This window comes from Metarhizium brunneum, chromosome 6, assembly GCF_013426205.1.
Source record: "Metarhizium brunneum chromosome 6, complete sequence".
Taxonomy (NCBI): Eukaryota; Fungi; Ascomycota; class Sordariomycetes; order Hypocreales; family Clavicipitaceae; genus Metarhizium; species Metarhizium brunneum.
This window is the reverse complement of record NC_089427.1, coordinates 1,288,502-1,302,598: the sequence shown is the minus strand read 5'-3', so window position 1 is coordinate 1,302,598 and position 14,097 is coordinate 1,288,502. Positions and strand designations below refer to the sequence as shown.

The window sequence follows — 14,097 nt, the reverse complement described above, 5'->3', positions numbered from 1 at the left end:
ACGACTCAAACGAGACGCGACCTGTGATGGCAAGTGGCAAAAGAAAAGGGTATGTGAAAGCAAAGAACCTAACCATACAGTCGGTCCTCTATCTGGGTATCATGCCATTACATCCACCCCAAACGCCAGCAATGCAAAACGCCCAACCCAGCCTTCCCAGCGTACCACACATCTATTGACCCAAAGCCACCAGTTCGTTCCCAGCGGGGAGATTCCATGACTGACCTCTCCCCAAATATCTCTTCGTCCAGTTGTATGAGGAGACTCGATCGATCTTGTCCTGCACCCGCCGGCTCCTTGCCCAACGGTTCAAACATGTAACTAGTCGGCTCTGAATCGGTCGTCGGGCCACGGCTCACAGTCCATATCGAGTCACACACTCCTCCCTATGCGTCTCCAAACAATCCAGCGCACATACTCTCGTCCCGCACTTCAAACACCTCACCCGCCCCCAGTACCCGCAAACTTCACAAAACACCCTCGTCGGATATCTGTCGTCCAGGTTCCCCAGCGCCTCGAAATACGACAATGGCGGGTGCGCCAATAACCCGCGCAGCTCCGCATCGGACGGCATCTCTGGCACGCGAGACGCGAGCAGCGGGTCGCCATCGCTGGGGTGCGGTGCAGGCGGCGCCTTGCACGGCGGCGGCAAGACGGGGGGCAGGTCGTCCGTCATGGCGACGTCGTCATCATGCGTAGATTGTCTGGGCGTGGAGGCCGCGGTGTCCTTTTTGCCGGCCCCAGGCCGCTTGCTCGCGTTGGACGACGGCTGGGCCTCAAGGGCCTGCAGGGCGAGGTAGTCGTCGAGGTGGTTCGCAAACGTCTTTTGGGACTGCATCACTTTGCGGACGTTGGGGGTGAATTTCGTTTGCGCTATCGACCATTAGTTTCTCGCGCGCGTTCTCAGCAACAATCCCGGGTGTTCTATGGGTGTGATTAATACGTACTGCGGCCGCTCTTCGCCGGTAGAGGAATTGTATTGTCCCTTGAGCCGTCCTTCCCCAGGGCCTCGACCTCTTTCCGGATCTTGTTTTCCTGTCTCGCCGTCAAGTCGCTCAGGCTCGGCCCTCCCCCGGTCGGGTTACGCGCCCGTTTCCTGTTGACAGGCTGGATGCCAGCCGATCCGGGAGCTATGGCCGTGTCTGGCACGTAGGCCCATCCCGGCGCGGATGTTGTTTTCGCGCCGGCGAGCTCGATGACGCCAAAGTTGTTCATGATGCTGAGACCCGGCGCCGGGTATCTATCCGCGCACCATGGAGGGTGTTTTGCGGAGATATGGTTGTGAAGAGGTCCAAAGGCAGGTAGATGCCTCAACCATCTCTCGCAGCCGCGTGGGAAGATACATAGATGCATGGGCTCCGCCAAAACGCCGGGAAAATCCGCCTTGAAAGCTTCACCCAATCAAGTGGGGCCAATTCAACCCGCCTGCAACAAACCCGCTGGTCTTGCCGAAGCACCAGACACCTCATGCTCTCTACTCCAAACACCCGAACGCCCATCCCGTCGCCTGTCGTCTGAGCTCCTTCATCCCCCCCAATCTAGCACTCGCCACCCACGACACGACACCCAACATGTCCGGAGCTTCGAGAATCCTCTTTGCGAGCACGACCCGAGCCCTGGGCGCGCGCACCTTCAGCACGTCCGCGAGACGGATGGCCGATGCGGCGCCTCTTCCGGCAAAGCGGCCGATGGGAGCTTTCCGCGGAGGGTGAGTTCCCCCCTTGTACCCCTCCGACTGGAGAGACGCATCCGGGTGCTCCTGGTCTGGACCGAGCAATATGGGACGGGGGGATGTGTGCGGCTGGCTCTTGCAACGGAATACTGACTGGCGCAGACTGTTTGGCTTCCTGTTCGGATGCGTCCTTTCCGGCAGCGCCGTATACACCTATCTCGTTCAGGAGTTCAAGGTTTCCAACGACCTGCTCAGCGAGGATATTTACGTTCGTCCCACCCCCCCTGATGTGATCTATGCTCTCTCTCGATGTGTGGCAATGCCCACACTGGCTCTGGGTTTCGGGTCGGAGAGGCGATAACGGCTAACTTTTGCTACAGACCCTGCAAGCTTCCGTTACCCGCTTGACAAATTATGTAAAGGCCCTTGAGCAAAGAACACAGGAGAAGAAATAATGAACAGCGTTGGGCATGGGTCCAAGGGTTGGAGGAAGGCAGGTCAATAACAAGGTCGTTGCTGTCCCCGGATATTGCTGTGGCCACATCATGTAGCGCCAATTGCTAGGAATCTGGTACGCGTGTAACATCACAACTGATATACATATAAAGTTAAATCATTCATGTCAAAAACACGGGACAACAGATGCGTCCCGGACATTGTGACAGCGAGAAGCAGATGTGTAACATGATATTTTTGATCCATCAGCGTCCGCACATATTACAGAAACTACAAAGCCTTGATACTCAAGCCAACGCGTTGAAACCCACCCTCGGATATCATAAAGGGCACCCTTTCATTTTAAAACCAGTACATTGCTCGTCAAATTTACAGCTCATCGTGATCCTCATCGTCCTTCTCCTCGGCCTTCTCAGTCTTTTCCTCCTTCTTCTCCTTCTCCGCCTTCTCCGAAGCGGCAGGGGCAGCTTCCTCGGTGCTCTCCTCCTTGAAAGAGATGGCGGCGCTGTGCTTGCCCTTCTCCTTGATGAATTCAATCAAACCCTCAACAGTACGGGCACCATCGTAGGTAACGGCGCCGTCCTTATTGCCAGCGGGGAAGAGCTTGATGGTAGGGAAGCCAGAAATGTCATCAGGAACATCGTTAGCGGTGGCATCGACCTTGGCGATGACAACCTTGTCCTTGAACTCGGACTTCTTGTACGCCTCGCCGAGCTGATCGTACTTAGGGGCAAGAGCCTTGCAGTGACCGCACCAGGGGGCGTAGAACTCGACAAGGACATCCTTCTTATCGTCAAGGACAATCTGGTCGTAGTTCTTGGCGACAATGATGGTAACAGGGCCGTCCTGGTTCTCAGGAATGGGCTCAGACTTGATGCTAGGCTCAATCTTGCCAGCCGAGTAGTCGTCGGCAAACTTGGCAATGGCGTCCTTGGTGATCTTCTTGTCCTGGTCGTAAGGGAACTTGAGGTTCTTGACAGTCTCGTGGATGGCGAAGGCAGGGAACTTGTCAGTCTTCAGGTTCAGGTTGCCAGCGTGAGCGCCGAATGACTTGGCGTCAATGGTGGCAAAGTTAATCTTGCCCTTGTACTTCTCGGCGATGGGCTTGAGGTCCTTGGAGAGGCCGTCGCGCTCCTCCTGGGTCTCAGCGAAGATGTAGGCGAGGGGAATACCAGCGGACATGTAGTCAGCATAGGTCTCAGGGCCAACCTCTCCGATGAGAGGAGTGGCAGCAGTCTTGGCAAATTTCTCAATGGCCTCAACGTCAAACTTCTCAGTGTAGGTGTTCTTGCCCTCGTCGAAGGACTTGTACAGAACAATAGAGGGGAACTTGACACCCTCGGCTTCGGCAACAGCGGCATCGTTGACACCGCCGAACAGATAGTTGTCACGGAGCTTCTCGGCGACAGTGGTGAAGGTCTCGTTGGAGGCCTTGTCATCGGCAGCAAGGTAGGCGACGACAACAACCTTGTCGGCCGTCTTGAACTCCTCGAGGGTATCCTTGGTCAGGAGAGAAACGGCAGGCAGCGACTGCTTGACCATGTAAGAGGTGATGGCAGCAGCCTTGCGCTGGCCATTGTAGGGGGCGACATTGTCGACGCCGCGGAAAACCTTGAGGGTGGGATAACCCTCGACACCGTGCTCCTTGCAGAGTTCAGCTTCTTCAGTGCAGTCAATCTTGGCGAGCTTGATGTCCTTTTCTTTCAAAGTGGTAGCAGCCTCCTCGTATTCGGGGGCGAGGGCTTTGCAGTGTCCGCACCAAGGGGCGAAGACTAGGGAGCGAGCGTCGAGTTAGCGTATGAAGAGGCTTACAAATGAGGCGAGGCAACCAAGTTGCCACCGTGGCCCGGCTGGCGAGACACGTCTTCACAACGGGGAGCAGGGCAGGAACTTACACTCGGCCAGAACCAAGGGATTGGCCTTGACAAAGTCCTTGAAGGTCTTCTCGGTCAGCTGGTGAACATCGGAGTCGTCGGCAGATGCCAGGGAGGCAAAGGCGGCCAAAAGGCCAAAGGCGATACGCTTGTGCTGCATAATGCGTGTGATGTGTGGACTGTGCGAGCTAGAGCTACACTAGACGAGCCTGCCTAAACGTGCGAAGGCAAAAGAAGACGGGGGGATATTTTCCGAAGCCCAAATCAAAAGCCCACGATGGATTAAAATGCGGCCGATGGGATTGGGGAGGGGGATGGGGATGGAAAGGAAAGATTCAAGAGGTGCCGTGGGAGGACGATGGGATAAGAGAGGTTTTGTACACTCGAGAAGACGCGGCTGGAGTCCAATTGAACAAGTGTCCCTTTTCCCTAGGGACTAGCTGTGCTCAGAGTGCAGCCGCTCCATGCCACAAAGGGAGCTGGCAAGCTTACTGTGGCCTCCGGTACCTTTTAGGATTCAATGTTTGCAGCTACTACTACGTACCTCTGTACGGAGAACTTGGCGGCGCTCAGCCCACCAGACCTGCAACCAGCGAGTCACAGCTCGTGCTGCGCTTGTGATCCACCGCGGAGTGGGGCCTATGCATCAACTGTACCTTCAGGGAGCTGCCATGCAGTCGAGCCTGTAGCTCGCGCCTACTGTATTCGTAGTACTACTTGGCCAGACCAGACGGCTCAAGCTGCTAGCCAAGCCTCGACCCCGTCTCTCCGTCACCATCTATCTCAATAATCACTTAATTGACAGTCGATTGTCAGCTCAGGGTGTTGCCTCGCTTCGTATGTACCGCGTCCTCCGTACTGTGTGTGTAGACTAACCAGATGGCTTTATTGGCTCAGCCTCAGCCTCTTGTCTGCATCGCATGCCGCATCCAGCTGCATGCATCCATTCCACGACGCCAAACCCGTGCGTCGAGTTGGGACCGCCAGCGAATGATTAGCCCAGTGCTGGATTCGAATGGCTGGTCATTTGCGAACGCATCGACTATCTGTAGTTTTTGATCTCTCCCCCGGAGTCAGAGCAGCGTCTCGAAAATCACCAATTCGATCTTGTTGATCGCCTCCCGCCATCCGAATGCCGTCTCCACCCACCGACGGCCATCAGTCAATCAACAAATTATTACTAATTGATCGACTCTGGCCATGTCTCAATTCAATGTTGTCCCACACGCATAAGTCTTTGCTCTGATGGCTGCTGCATTGCCCTGCAGTGACACTTGACTCTACACACTGGCCCCGGAGCAACTTTCCAACGGCCAAAGCCAAAGACAGCAGCAGGCCTGATTGCTGAGAGAGAACAAGTGGCCACAAGCTCATTGGCGCTCCGCACAGGATTACTGATAATCCTGACTGCCAAGCTGCCACCTGTTGTATCCCGAGTATCTCTGCAGATCCCAGTCTGCAATTCCTTCAAACATTCAGTCAGTTGTCGTAAGCGCGGAGTCGATTGGCGGCGTTATTGTCAGTGTGGGAGATTACAGTTCACGCCGTAGTGGCCTGTTGTCAACATTGCACTTCAGCATTTCGGTGCGGAGAAGTGCAAGGTGCTGGAATATGCAATAGCCCCGGCCAATAATTCTTTTGTCCCCAATCACACAGCTGCAGAACGAATCGATTGTGACTACCAGGTGTGCGAAATTGCCGTCTCTTGAAAGTCTAAGTCTTCAATCCAAAGACTTTGACTCTAGATGGACTCACCTGGGGGTTGCGCTGATATAAATGGACATGTGCCAAGTAAATCATTCGTGATTACGGGCTAGGCTAATCGATGACTTGGACGTAATGCTTATTCCCGTTTACGAAAGCGCAGTTGAGAAGAGTATTGTCCAGGCGAGTACTAGTTGCAAGACGGTTGAATGATGTGGATAGGAAACTAAAGGATAAGGGAAAGTATGCAACTTTTGTTCGGTGCTATCTGTCTTAGGCGTCTACCTTCCCACTGGCCCAGCAAACCTAACAATTTCGTCGACCAATTCAACTCGTAGCCTGTCAAAGCCGTCCCTTTTACTTGGCTTCGTACGACAGCTTCCTTTTGGCAGCTTCAACTCAACGCTGCGGCCGATGACTTATAATAACCCAGCAAAAGTTTTTATTCGCTACAGACCTTGTAATAGCTTCAATGAAACAACTACCGCAAACCTCCTTCCCCTGCCTTCATTTTCCCTTCTGCATTTCTTCCGGGGGCAGCTAGCAGCAGCTAGTACTTAGCAAGCCCGCACGTCGTAATCTTCCGTTCAAGGTCTGTAGCAGCCACTACAGCTCTCAATAGTCTGTCAAGGTGGTCGCTCTAAATGGACTCGATCAACAAGATAAGCGGCGGCTTTATCCTTGTAATGCTCACTCGGCACATTCTTGGTATTGGCGAGTCCGGCACCCCATCGCTGCCGCCAGTATGGATTTTGCTTTCATGTATGACAAAGGAAGTGCGGTGATTGATGTTCTAATATAATAGTATCTAACTTGACCTAACTATTATCCGAGTACTATATTATATATATAAGAGAATAGACGTGCTGTTTAAGCTTACTAGGTACCTCGTAGTAAATAGTTTCAGTTTATAGCAGAGTATATTTACCTAATAAGAAGTATAAACTAGTATATTACAATATCAAGTAAATCTAAACTAAAGAAGAGTGCCAAATAATTACGCAAGACACCTAGTAATACTATTTTGGCCGTACCCAGGGCAGGGAACCGCATCGGACCCGGCCCGGGAATCGCCCCACTTATCGGCGGGGCCGAGCCGGCGCGGCTAATGGAGTACAGAGCGGTCGGACTTGGTCTGCGTGAACAATCAAATGGTGAGATTGATTAACGGATACTAAGAATAGAGAGACTCGGACGTATAGTCGTGAGGGTGACCGTCGACTGTAGTTGAAGTTATTCTCGCATTGGGAATGGGAACCGCGCTAGGCATCAAACTCGGAAACGGAAACGGAAAGCAGGAATGATGAGAAGAGGTTGGTCTGATGAGTGTGCGCGGCTGGCTGCTGGGGCAAAGGAAAGAATCCATCTACATAGTCGGAATATAATTCAACTGTCAGATAAAGCGACGTAAAAGTAATACGCCAGTGGCAACTCGGACATGTCTTTCTACTCGAGGATATAAGCTACGGACATGCCAAGTCCCTTGTCCCGGGGAACAGTCGTACGTTGTAGGAGCCGCCAACGTTCATGTATCCCTGGCATTTCCAAGGATGATATCTCTCTTGTCTTGGCGTGCCGCTTGTCCTACGAAAGGGATCTGTGTGGCATCGTGCCCCGGGTGCTACAACATAATAACGGGATAACTTTCCCAGACAAAGATACTTGCAGACGCTTATCTAAGCCTAGATGACACGGTTTTATAGTCTTGGATTGTGAAACTATGTATCGGGGTCACTACCGCTATCCAAGCATCGGTTGTAGTCGTGATGGTAATCGAACTGCCCTTTGCCCCAACACATCAAGCTACCCAACCCTAGTTCACGGGGAACTGTTGAGACGCCCCAACCGGGCCAAGGCCATCGTTGGTAAACGCAATAATGTGACCCGTGTTACTGCACGCGGGAGTTAGGACATTTTTCTTAAACACATGTTTGTGATTACCCTGGCTGTAAACTTACTACGAATACGTCGTGGGGACCTGGGCCGTGACGGATCCATCGTGAATGTTGGCAAACCCAATGGGCCAGTACGATTCATTGTTGTTGGAGAGGTAAAAGACGACCTGGTCCGGGTCCAGCTTCCAAGTTATGTTCAAGGGAGAACCCCTGGTTGCCTCCGGAGGGGTGTCGATGAGCAAGGCAAGGGCCGAAGAGGCAAAGGCAAGGGCCACGTGTGCTGAGAGACGCATGTTGAGATTGTTTAAGGTTTTAATAAACTGAGCCACGAGATTGAGCGGTAGGATATATTGGAATAAGAGTAACTTGTTGGGAGCTGCTTGGTTGTCCGATGTGAAAAGCTGGGAACGGCGCAGAGTTTATATAGACTCTGAAAAGTCCTGCCTGAAGCACCGCACACGAATCCGTCTGCTCCTCAAGAGTCAACACACATAGACTGCCGGAAGTGACGTGTAGTATGGAACAAGATTGAAAACGGTACTGGGTAAGACATTTCCGTAAGAGGGTTGCATTCCCATGCACCACGAGTCATAAAAGTGCATGGCTTTCCCATTTGTGCTACCTTGGTCACTATCTTCTAGTAATACTGAACTTATCAAGGCCCACAGCGTGCCACTTGCGACCCGAGAAGATACTCCCTTGTAGTTCGTACATGCATAGGGTGTAGTATATTGACACCCGAGAGGGGGAAGCCAGCGGCCCGACAAACGTACTTGCCTACGTGCGCGGCTTCTGTTTCTGAAGACAGCTCAATTCTCATAATACACCTACACATTGTCAGGTTCTAGTAGAGATTTGTCATAAACTGTCGGGTAATAACTGACGAGGTAGGTGACAGTCACCAAAACACCTCATGGCGTGCTTAGGTAGGTGGTAGTTTTCTCTAAGCTGCATACAACTGCACATAACAATATTTTATTTCTGTGTCCAGAAAAACAGGCTGGAAAAGCATCTTGCCACGGAATTAATATTCTTCTTCGGGCTCACTGCTTTGACGTGTGAAGGGGGATATATGCCATGTCGTGAGACTTGTTGTTTACTAAACTTATGGTGGGAACTGGTTATAATTGCCGTTTTCCCACCCCTACAGAGGGTTTCTTGTCATTGATCAAAGTCTAGGAGACTTTTCAGCCCTTTCAACTTCTGATAATAACGCTCTTGGTACCTAACAATTACGTCAGTTTTCCAACCCAATCTTGTTCAGCATATTTCAGCGGGTCAACATACATAAATGGTTCAGAACTACTATGCAACAGAATGAGGGGTTTGAAACACTGGATAAGAAATTACGTCAGAAACGCGCTCACTGGCCGTCAGTCAGTCCGCCTTGGAGGCCGCGATTCAGTCATCTGCACTGCATTGTCAATAATGCTGTCACCGACAGGACTGTCGTTGGTAAAGTTGAACGAAAGGAAAGGCGGCTTCAACTCCCTCGTTTGGGTTACATGCGCACGTCTGGCCATGATGCTGCATCAAGTCTCGTTGACCGCACGCATGTCAGCCATCAACACCACCTCTGATCCCGCCTAGAACACTCCGTACTATACCTTGCTTTATTTCAGTCATCTACATCTATTATATCATGACGGCATATCTATTCATTTCATACACCCTGCTCTCGAACCAGTAGGCCGCTTCACTCCAACCCCCCTGTTTTGAAACGTTCTGCCCCATTGCTCTCCAGAATTTAAAAAAAAAAAAAAAAAAAAAGATACATCAGTCCTCAGAACTCAGAATGCATCGGCAACCTCCCTCGACGCTGCTCTGTGATACTGATTCGGCCACTTAACCGGCACACCCAGCCTCTCCGCAGCATTAAGCACAAAGTCAGGCTCCCGCAGGAAATGCCTCGCCACGAGGACCAAGTCGGCCGACTGCTCCCCGCCCTCCTGCACGACGTCCCTGGCGAACTCGGCGGCGTCAATGTTGCCCACGGCGCCGACAGCCAGGTCCAGCCCGTCGGCGCGGAGTGCGCGGCGAATCGCGCGCGCCAGGTCGGTCTGGTACGTCTTTTCGCGCAGCAGCCTCTGCCGGGGGTCGTTGCCGCCGCTGCTGACGTCGAGGGCGTCGACACCCAGCGCGGGCAGCAGCTTGGCGAGCCTGACGGTGCTGTCGAGGTCCCACGAGGGCTCGCCCGTCCATTCCATCCACTCGGTGGCCGAGACGCGCAGCCAGAGGGGCATGGAGTCGGGGATGACGGAGCGCACCGTCTCGATGACCTCGCGGAGGAAGCGGGTGCGGTTGTCAAAGGAGCCGCCGTAGCTGTCGGTTCGTTTCTGGCGTGTGTTAGTTTTTTCAATCTTTCTTTTGTCGTTTACCTTTCAGGGCATGTCAGGGAGCCGTACGTTGGAGATGGGAGACAGGAACTCGGTGATGAGGTAGCCGTGGGCGCCGTGAATCTCAATCAGGTCGAAGCCGGCCTTGACGGCTCGCAGCGCCGCCTCCCCGAAGCTCTTGACCAGGCCCCTGATGTCGTCGACGCTCAGCTCGGCCGGCGTGGCGTGGTCGTCGGAAAAGGGAATCGCACTCGGGCCGACGACCTGGTCGGGCCAGCCGCCGTGCTCCTCGCCCGCGAGCGCCTTGTTGGCGGAGCCGCCGATCCACGGCGCCAGGGTGCTCGCCTTGCGGCCGGCGTGGGCGATCTGGATGCCGGCCTTGGTGTTCTGGCTGTGGACGTAGTTTACGATCCTGCGCAGCGGCTCCATCTGCGAGTCCTGCCAGAGGCCCGAGTCCTGGGGCGAGATGCGGCCGCGCGGCTCGGTGGCCGTGGCCTCGACCATGACGACGCCGGCGCCGTGGAGCGCGAACTGGCCCAGGTGCACGAGGTGGTAGTCGGTGAGGTGGCCGTCGGCGGCGCTGTACTGGCACATGGGCGACACGACGAAGCGGTTGTGCAGCTCGAGGGACCGCATGCGCAGCGGCGTGTAGAGCGTCGGTGCCGTCGAGGCGTCTGCCGCGGTGCCGGCCGCGGGTTCCTGCGCCGGGGTGTAGAAGGGGATGCCGGACTGGCCCTTGTTGCGGAGGTCGAACCGGGGCATGTTGAGGCGGGGCGCGTGTGTGGTGAGGCCGTGGTGGTGGTGGTGATGATGATGATGGACGCTCAACGGTTGGGGGCGATGCGAGGTCGTGATAAAGGAAGGAGGAGGTTCGATGCGCTGCGCAATGCGGCGAGCTAGCCGACGGTATGCGCCGGGCCGGACAGTCGCCATTTGACGGTGGTGAGGGACGACATTTGCACAAGCGTGAAATGGCTCACTTTTTATGCCAATGACAACATCGCCATGATGCTTAGAAATACCAAGGTACCATTTGTGCCTGAATTGGACTAATCCACCCCCCCTTGTACGCCCTTGTACGGAGTACGCCCTTGCACAAGCTCGTGGCGCCTAGATTGCGCGAGTCTAATTGGCGCAGGCATGGACCAATGGCGTGTAAGACATTCGACGGCACTTGTTCCTCATTTGTACGGAGTACACCAACCGCCTCGACATAGGTCAAGATGTACGTGTTGCAAAGGCAATGCGAAATGACGGCCTAAACGCCTCGAATCTAAACACAACTATAAGAGACATTCAACGTTTTTCATATTGTACAAGCGCAGTCATCCTAGAGCTAGAGTATCGGGTATCCGCTGTCATCACGCACCGCAACCCAGGCAAGCAACTCCTGCGACATGGGATACGCCTCCCAGCCTCTCTTGACGATTTCGCAAGCCCACCCCTTGGCCACGACGACATCCCACGCAGACTTCCCCTGATACCCCGCCGAGTACATGACCTCGGCCACGGCAATATTAAACAGGCGGCCCGGCATGCCGGCGCCCATCTCCTGAATGACCCCGTAGCAAAAGAGCCAAAAGGCAAACAGCGTGTTGGAAAAGAGAAACTCGAAGCCGCTCACCCCGAAACTACGCTCAAACGACTTACTGCTCTCATTGTACGCGGGCGGCAGCGGCTCCGCGACATGCGACGCGGTCCTCAGGGCCGCGCACAAAACGAGCCCGATCTTGATGCCGCCGAGGGCACCGCCGCCGTCCGCGACCCCTTGGAACCCGATGGCCGCGGCGAGAGAAACGGCCAGATTCAGAGCGGTGATGGCCGCGCCGAGCAGGGCGTCGCCGTAGCTGAATGCCTGCAAGGCGAGAAGGGCGTTGGCGGTGGCTAGGCCGACGGCGCCAAAGGTTCCTTGGATGAGGAACAGCCAGGCGGCTTCTTCGACGAGTAGAGTGAGGATGTGGGTGATGCGCGAAAACAAATGGAGGTGGTAGACTTCGAAGAGGACGAGCTGGAATTGGAGCGCCTTGGCACCGAGGTTGCGTACGGGGTGGAAGGCGTATGGGAACGAGTAGTTCTTTGCGATCCACTTGTGCTCGAGGTTGCATAGGACGAGGAAGCTGATGACGAGGGCGAGCGTCAGGTCTACCGCCGACAGGAGATACTCGTATGTGATGAAGGGGCCCTTCTCGGCGACTAGGAGCAGGATGACGGGGCTTGTGGGCGACGTGATGGTGACCAGGCCGAGACCGAGGATGTTGGAAAGGATGAAGTTGGCTGCTGTGGTAGACATTGTGTCCGTCTGGGAAGAAGGCGGTATGTCGTGCTCATGGGAGGACGTCCTCGCGTCCAGCCTTTATAGGGCCTTTGCCGTTTGTGACGACGAGCGGCGGGATTCTAATTTAGTGAGGCATCTGGTGGGCTTGCCATTGTGTGGCTTGTATGCTGTGTCGAGCAAAGAATTGGGAAATTGCGCTGTGAATATACCGTGCTGTTTCCGGCTTCGTTCGTGATGTGCATGATATTGGTGTCGCTGCTGATTATGCCTGTCCCTGATCCGTCAAAGCTGGTCGCGATGCCCGGGTTGTTCTAGGACTAGTTCATGGATCAACCTAGTCTCCCTCCTCCCTTGAGCAAACTAAACTTGGGGTCTTTGCTTAAATATGTCGGGGAGGGACCAGCCGTTGTGCCAACCAAACGGAAAGTTTGTAAGCTTCTACCTCATCAACACAACCGTTGCGCACCCGCTGGTTTGGAAGACAGAACTTTGTTTCCCCTCATAAGCAAGAGCAACAAGAGGAGGTGGACGGGCCAACAGCACAGGTTCAAAGGACATATAATTGCCTCTAGTAGCGCGAGATACTTGGCCTATTTCGGATCTTCATGCTTCAGTATATCACGTATTCATTACAGGGGCTTCCTCTCTGTAATGAACATGACTATTATTATTCTCGGAATTGATGTGCACATGGCCATGTGCCGCCACGCAACTGGTCAAAGCAACCACCCTTCACGGCCACAGCACATGCTATTCTTTTGTTGTTTTTGCGCTTCAGGACTAGTTATCCAGCCGACGACTACATCGATCTTGACTAGTTTCAGAATCGCCCAACTGCATCGTTATGATAATTAGTATACATATGCCCGGTCTGGCCCTAATGCCGTAATAGTACCAAGCCAACATTCCAAATGACATGCCGAGTCCGACGTGATGCGATAGCTCACTTATCGTCCTCGTGGTTTTGTTTAAAATCAGACGACGTTCTTTTCAAGCCGCTCATTGCGCTTCTCCCAACTCCGTTTTGCACGGCGCTGCCTTTGTCTAAATACTCGACTATGTCGCTAGTCTTCTAATATCTTGCAGCACTCAAACTTTCATCATCGCATTGTTGCATCACGTTAGACACTTCCATTATGCATAGTCTCACGAGACGTCTTCGCTCATTAACAAATCTTGGGGATAACAGTACTTTGGTCCTTTGGTCGTGATGTGTTTTGCCCTGAACTGCGTTGCCAAACTTGGATGGGGAGGCGACCATGTTCCCATTTCCGCTTTCGTAGACCGTTGTAATCGTCGCAACACGGAATGTAAATGCAGTTAGTATAGTACGCACTTCAAATTGTGAATTGGATCTGCCGAGTGATTAGCCTGGCTTAGCGAAAGCGTTGGCGCTACACGGCACTAGTTGGTTCGCAAACCCGAGACCAACAACTTCACATTCCTGCTTGGACGGTTCTGTAAAAGCCCTGGTTCTTATGACTGAAGGCGCGTTGAGTTGGTTGTGTTTGGTGCTCATAAGTGAGCAGAGGAGCTTGAGAGCTATTATTCCCTGGCAAAATGGGCTGTCGGCGCTGTCGCTTATTAGGACTTGATAAGGGGTATATTTGATGTCTAAGAAACTTCTGTACGGCAAGAGGCGAAAACTATTTAACCAGTTTAGATATTTTTTATCGTGCTTCATATATTAATATAGTATAATGGATTAATGGTAATGTATTAATATATACTTCGTGTTGGGCAAGATTCTTCTACAGGCTGTTTCCACAACGCTACTCAACCTTCACGCCCAGTGCAATAGCTCTATCGCATCTATATGCATCTTCATAAAGGACAAACTTGGCACTCGCTCCGTGTAAAAGCAGCAACCTACCTATATCAAAAT

The 14,097-nt window shown here is 53.3% G+C and overlaps 6 protein-coding genes across 6 annotated transcripts; 1 reads left to right on the top strand and 5 right to left on the bottom strand.

Annotated features, from left to right (window-relative positions):
• Positions 1–355: 355 nt before the first annotated feature.
• On the bottom strand, positions 356–1,215 carry G6M90_00g097410 (uncharacterized protein; the record flags this gene model as incomplete). The annotated part of the gene is made up of 2 exons (XM_014691114.2): positions 356–873; positions 948–1,215. The coding sequence occupies 2 exons, from the start codon at positions 1,213–1,215 to the stop codon at positions 356–358; spliced, it is 786 nt and encodes a 261-aa protein (XP_014546600.2).
• A 356-nt stretch (positions 1,216–1,571) lies between these two features.
• Positions 1,572–2,127, top strand: G6M90_00g097400 (uncharacterized protein; the record flags this gene model as incomplete). The annotated part of the gene is made up of 3 exons (XM_014691115.2): positions 1,572–1,708; positions 1,835–1,940; positions 2,053–2,127. The coding sequence occupies 3 exons, from the start codon at positions 1,572–1,574 to the stop codon at positions 2,125–2,127; spliced, it is 318 nt and encodes a 105-aa protein (XP_014546601.2).
• Positions 2,128–2,497: 370 nt separating this feature from the next.
• PDI_1 (Protein disulfide-isomerase) lies at positions 2,498–4,162 on the bottom strand (the record flags this gene model as incomplete). The annotated part of the gene is made up of 2 exons (XM_014691116.1): positions 2,498–3,900; positions 4,024–4,162. 2 exons carry the CDS (start codon positions 4,160–4,162, stop codon positions 2,498–2,500), a joined length of 1,542 nt encoding a protein of 513 aa, XP_014546602.1.
• Positions 4,163–7,519: 3,357 nt separating this feature from the next.
• On the bottom strand, positions 7,520–7,894 carry G6M90_00g097380 (uncharacterized protein; the record flags this gene model as incomplete). The annotated part of the gene is made up of 2 exons (XM_014691117.1): positions 7,520–7,598; positions 7,665–7,894. The coding sequence occupies 2 exons, from the start codon at positions 7,892–7,894 to the stop codon at positions 7,520–7,522; spliced, it is 309 nt and encodes a 102-aa protein (XP_014546603.1).
• A 1,497-nt stretch (positions 7,895–9,391) lies between these two features.
• On the bottom strand, positions 9,392–10,699 carry G6M90_00g097370 (uncharacterized protein; the record flags this gene model as incomplete). Its single annotated transcript, XM_014691118.2, has 2 exons — positions 9,392–9,937; positions 10,007–10,699. 2 exons carry the CDS (start codon positions 10,697–10,699, stop codon positions 9,392–9,394), a joined length of 1,239 nt encoding a protein of 412 aa, XP_014546604.2.
• A 574-nt stretch (positions 10,700–11,273) lies between these two features.
• On the bottom strand, positions 11,274–12,227 carry G6M90_00g097360 (uncharacterized protein; the record flags this gene model as incomplete). Its single annotated transcript, XM_014691119.1, has 1 exon — positions 11,274–12,227. The coding sequence occupies one exon, from the start codon at positions 12,225–12,227 to the stop codon at positions 11,274–11,276; it is 954 nt and encodes a 317-aa protein (XP_014546605.1).
• Positions 12,228–14,097: the final 1,870 nt, after the last annotated feature.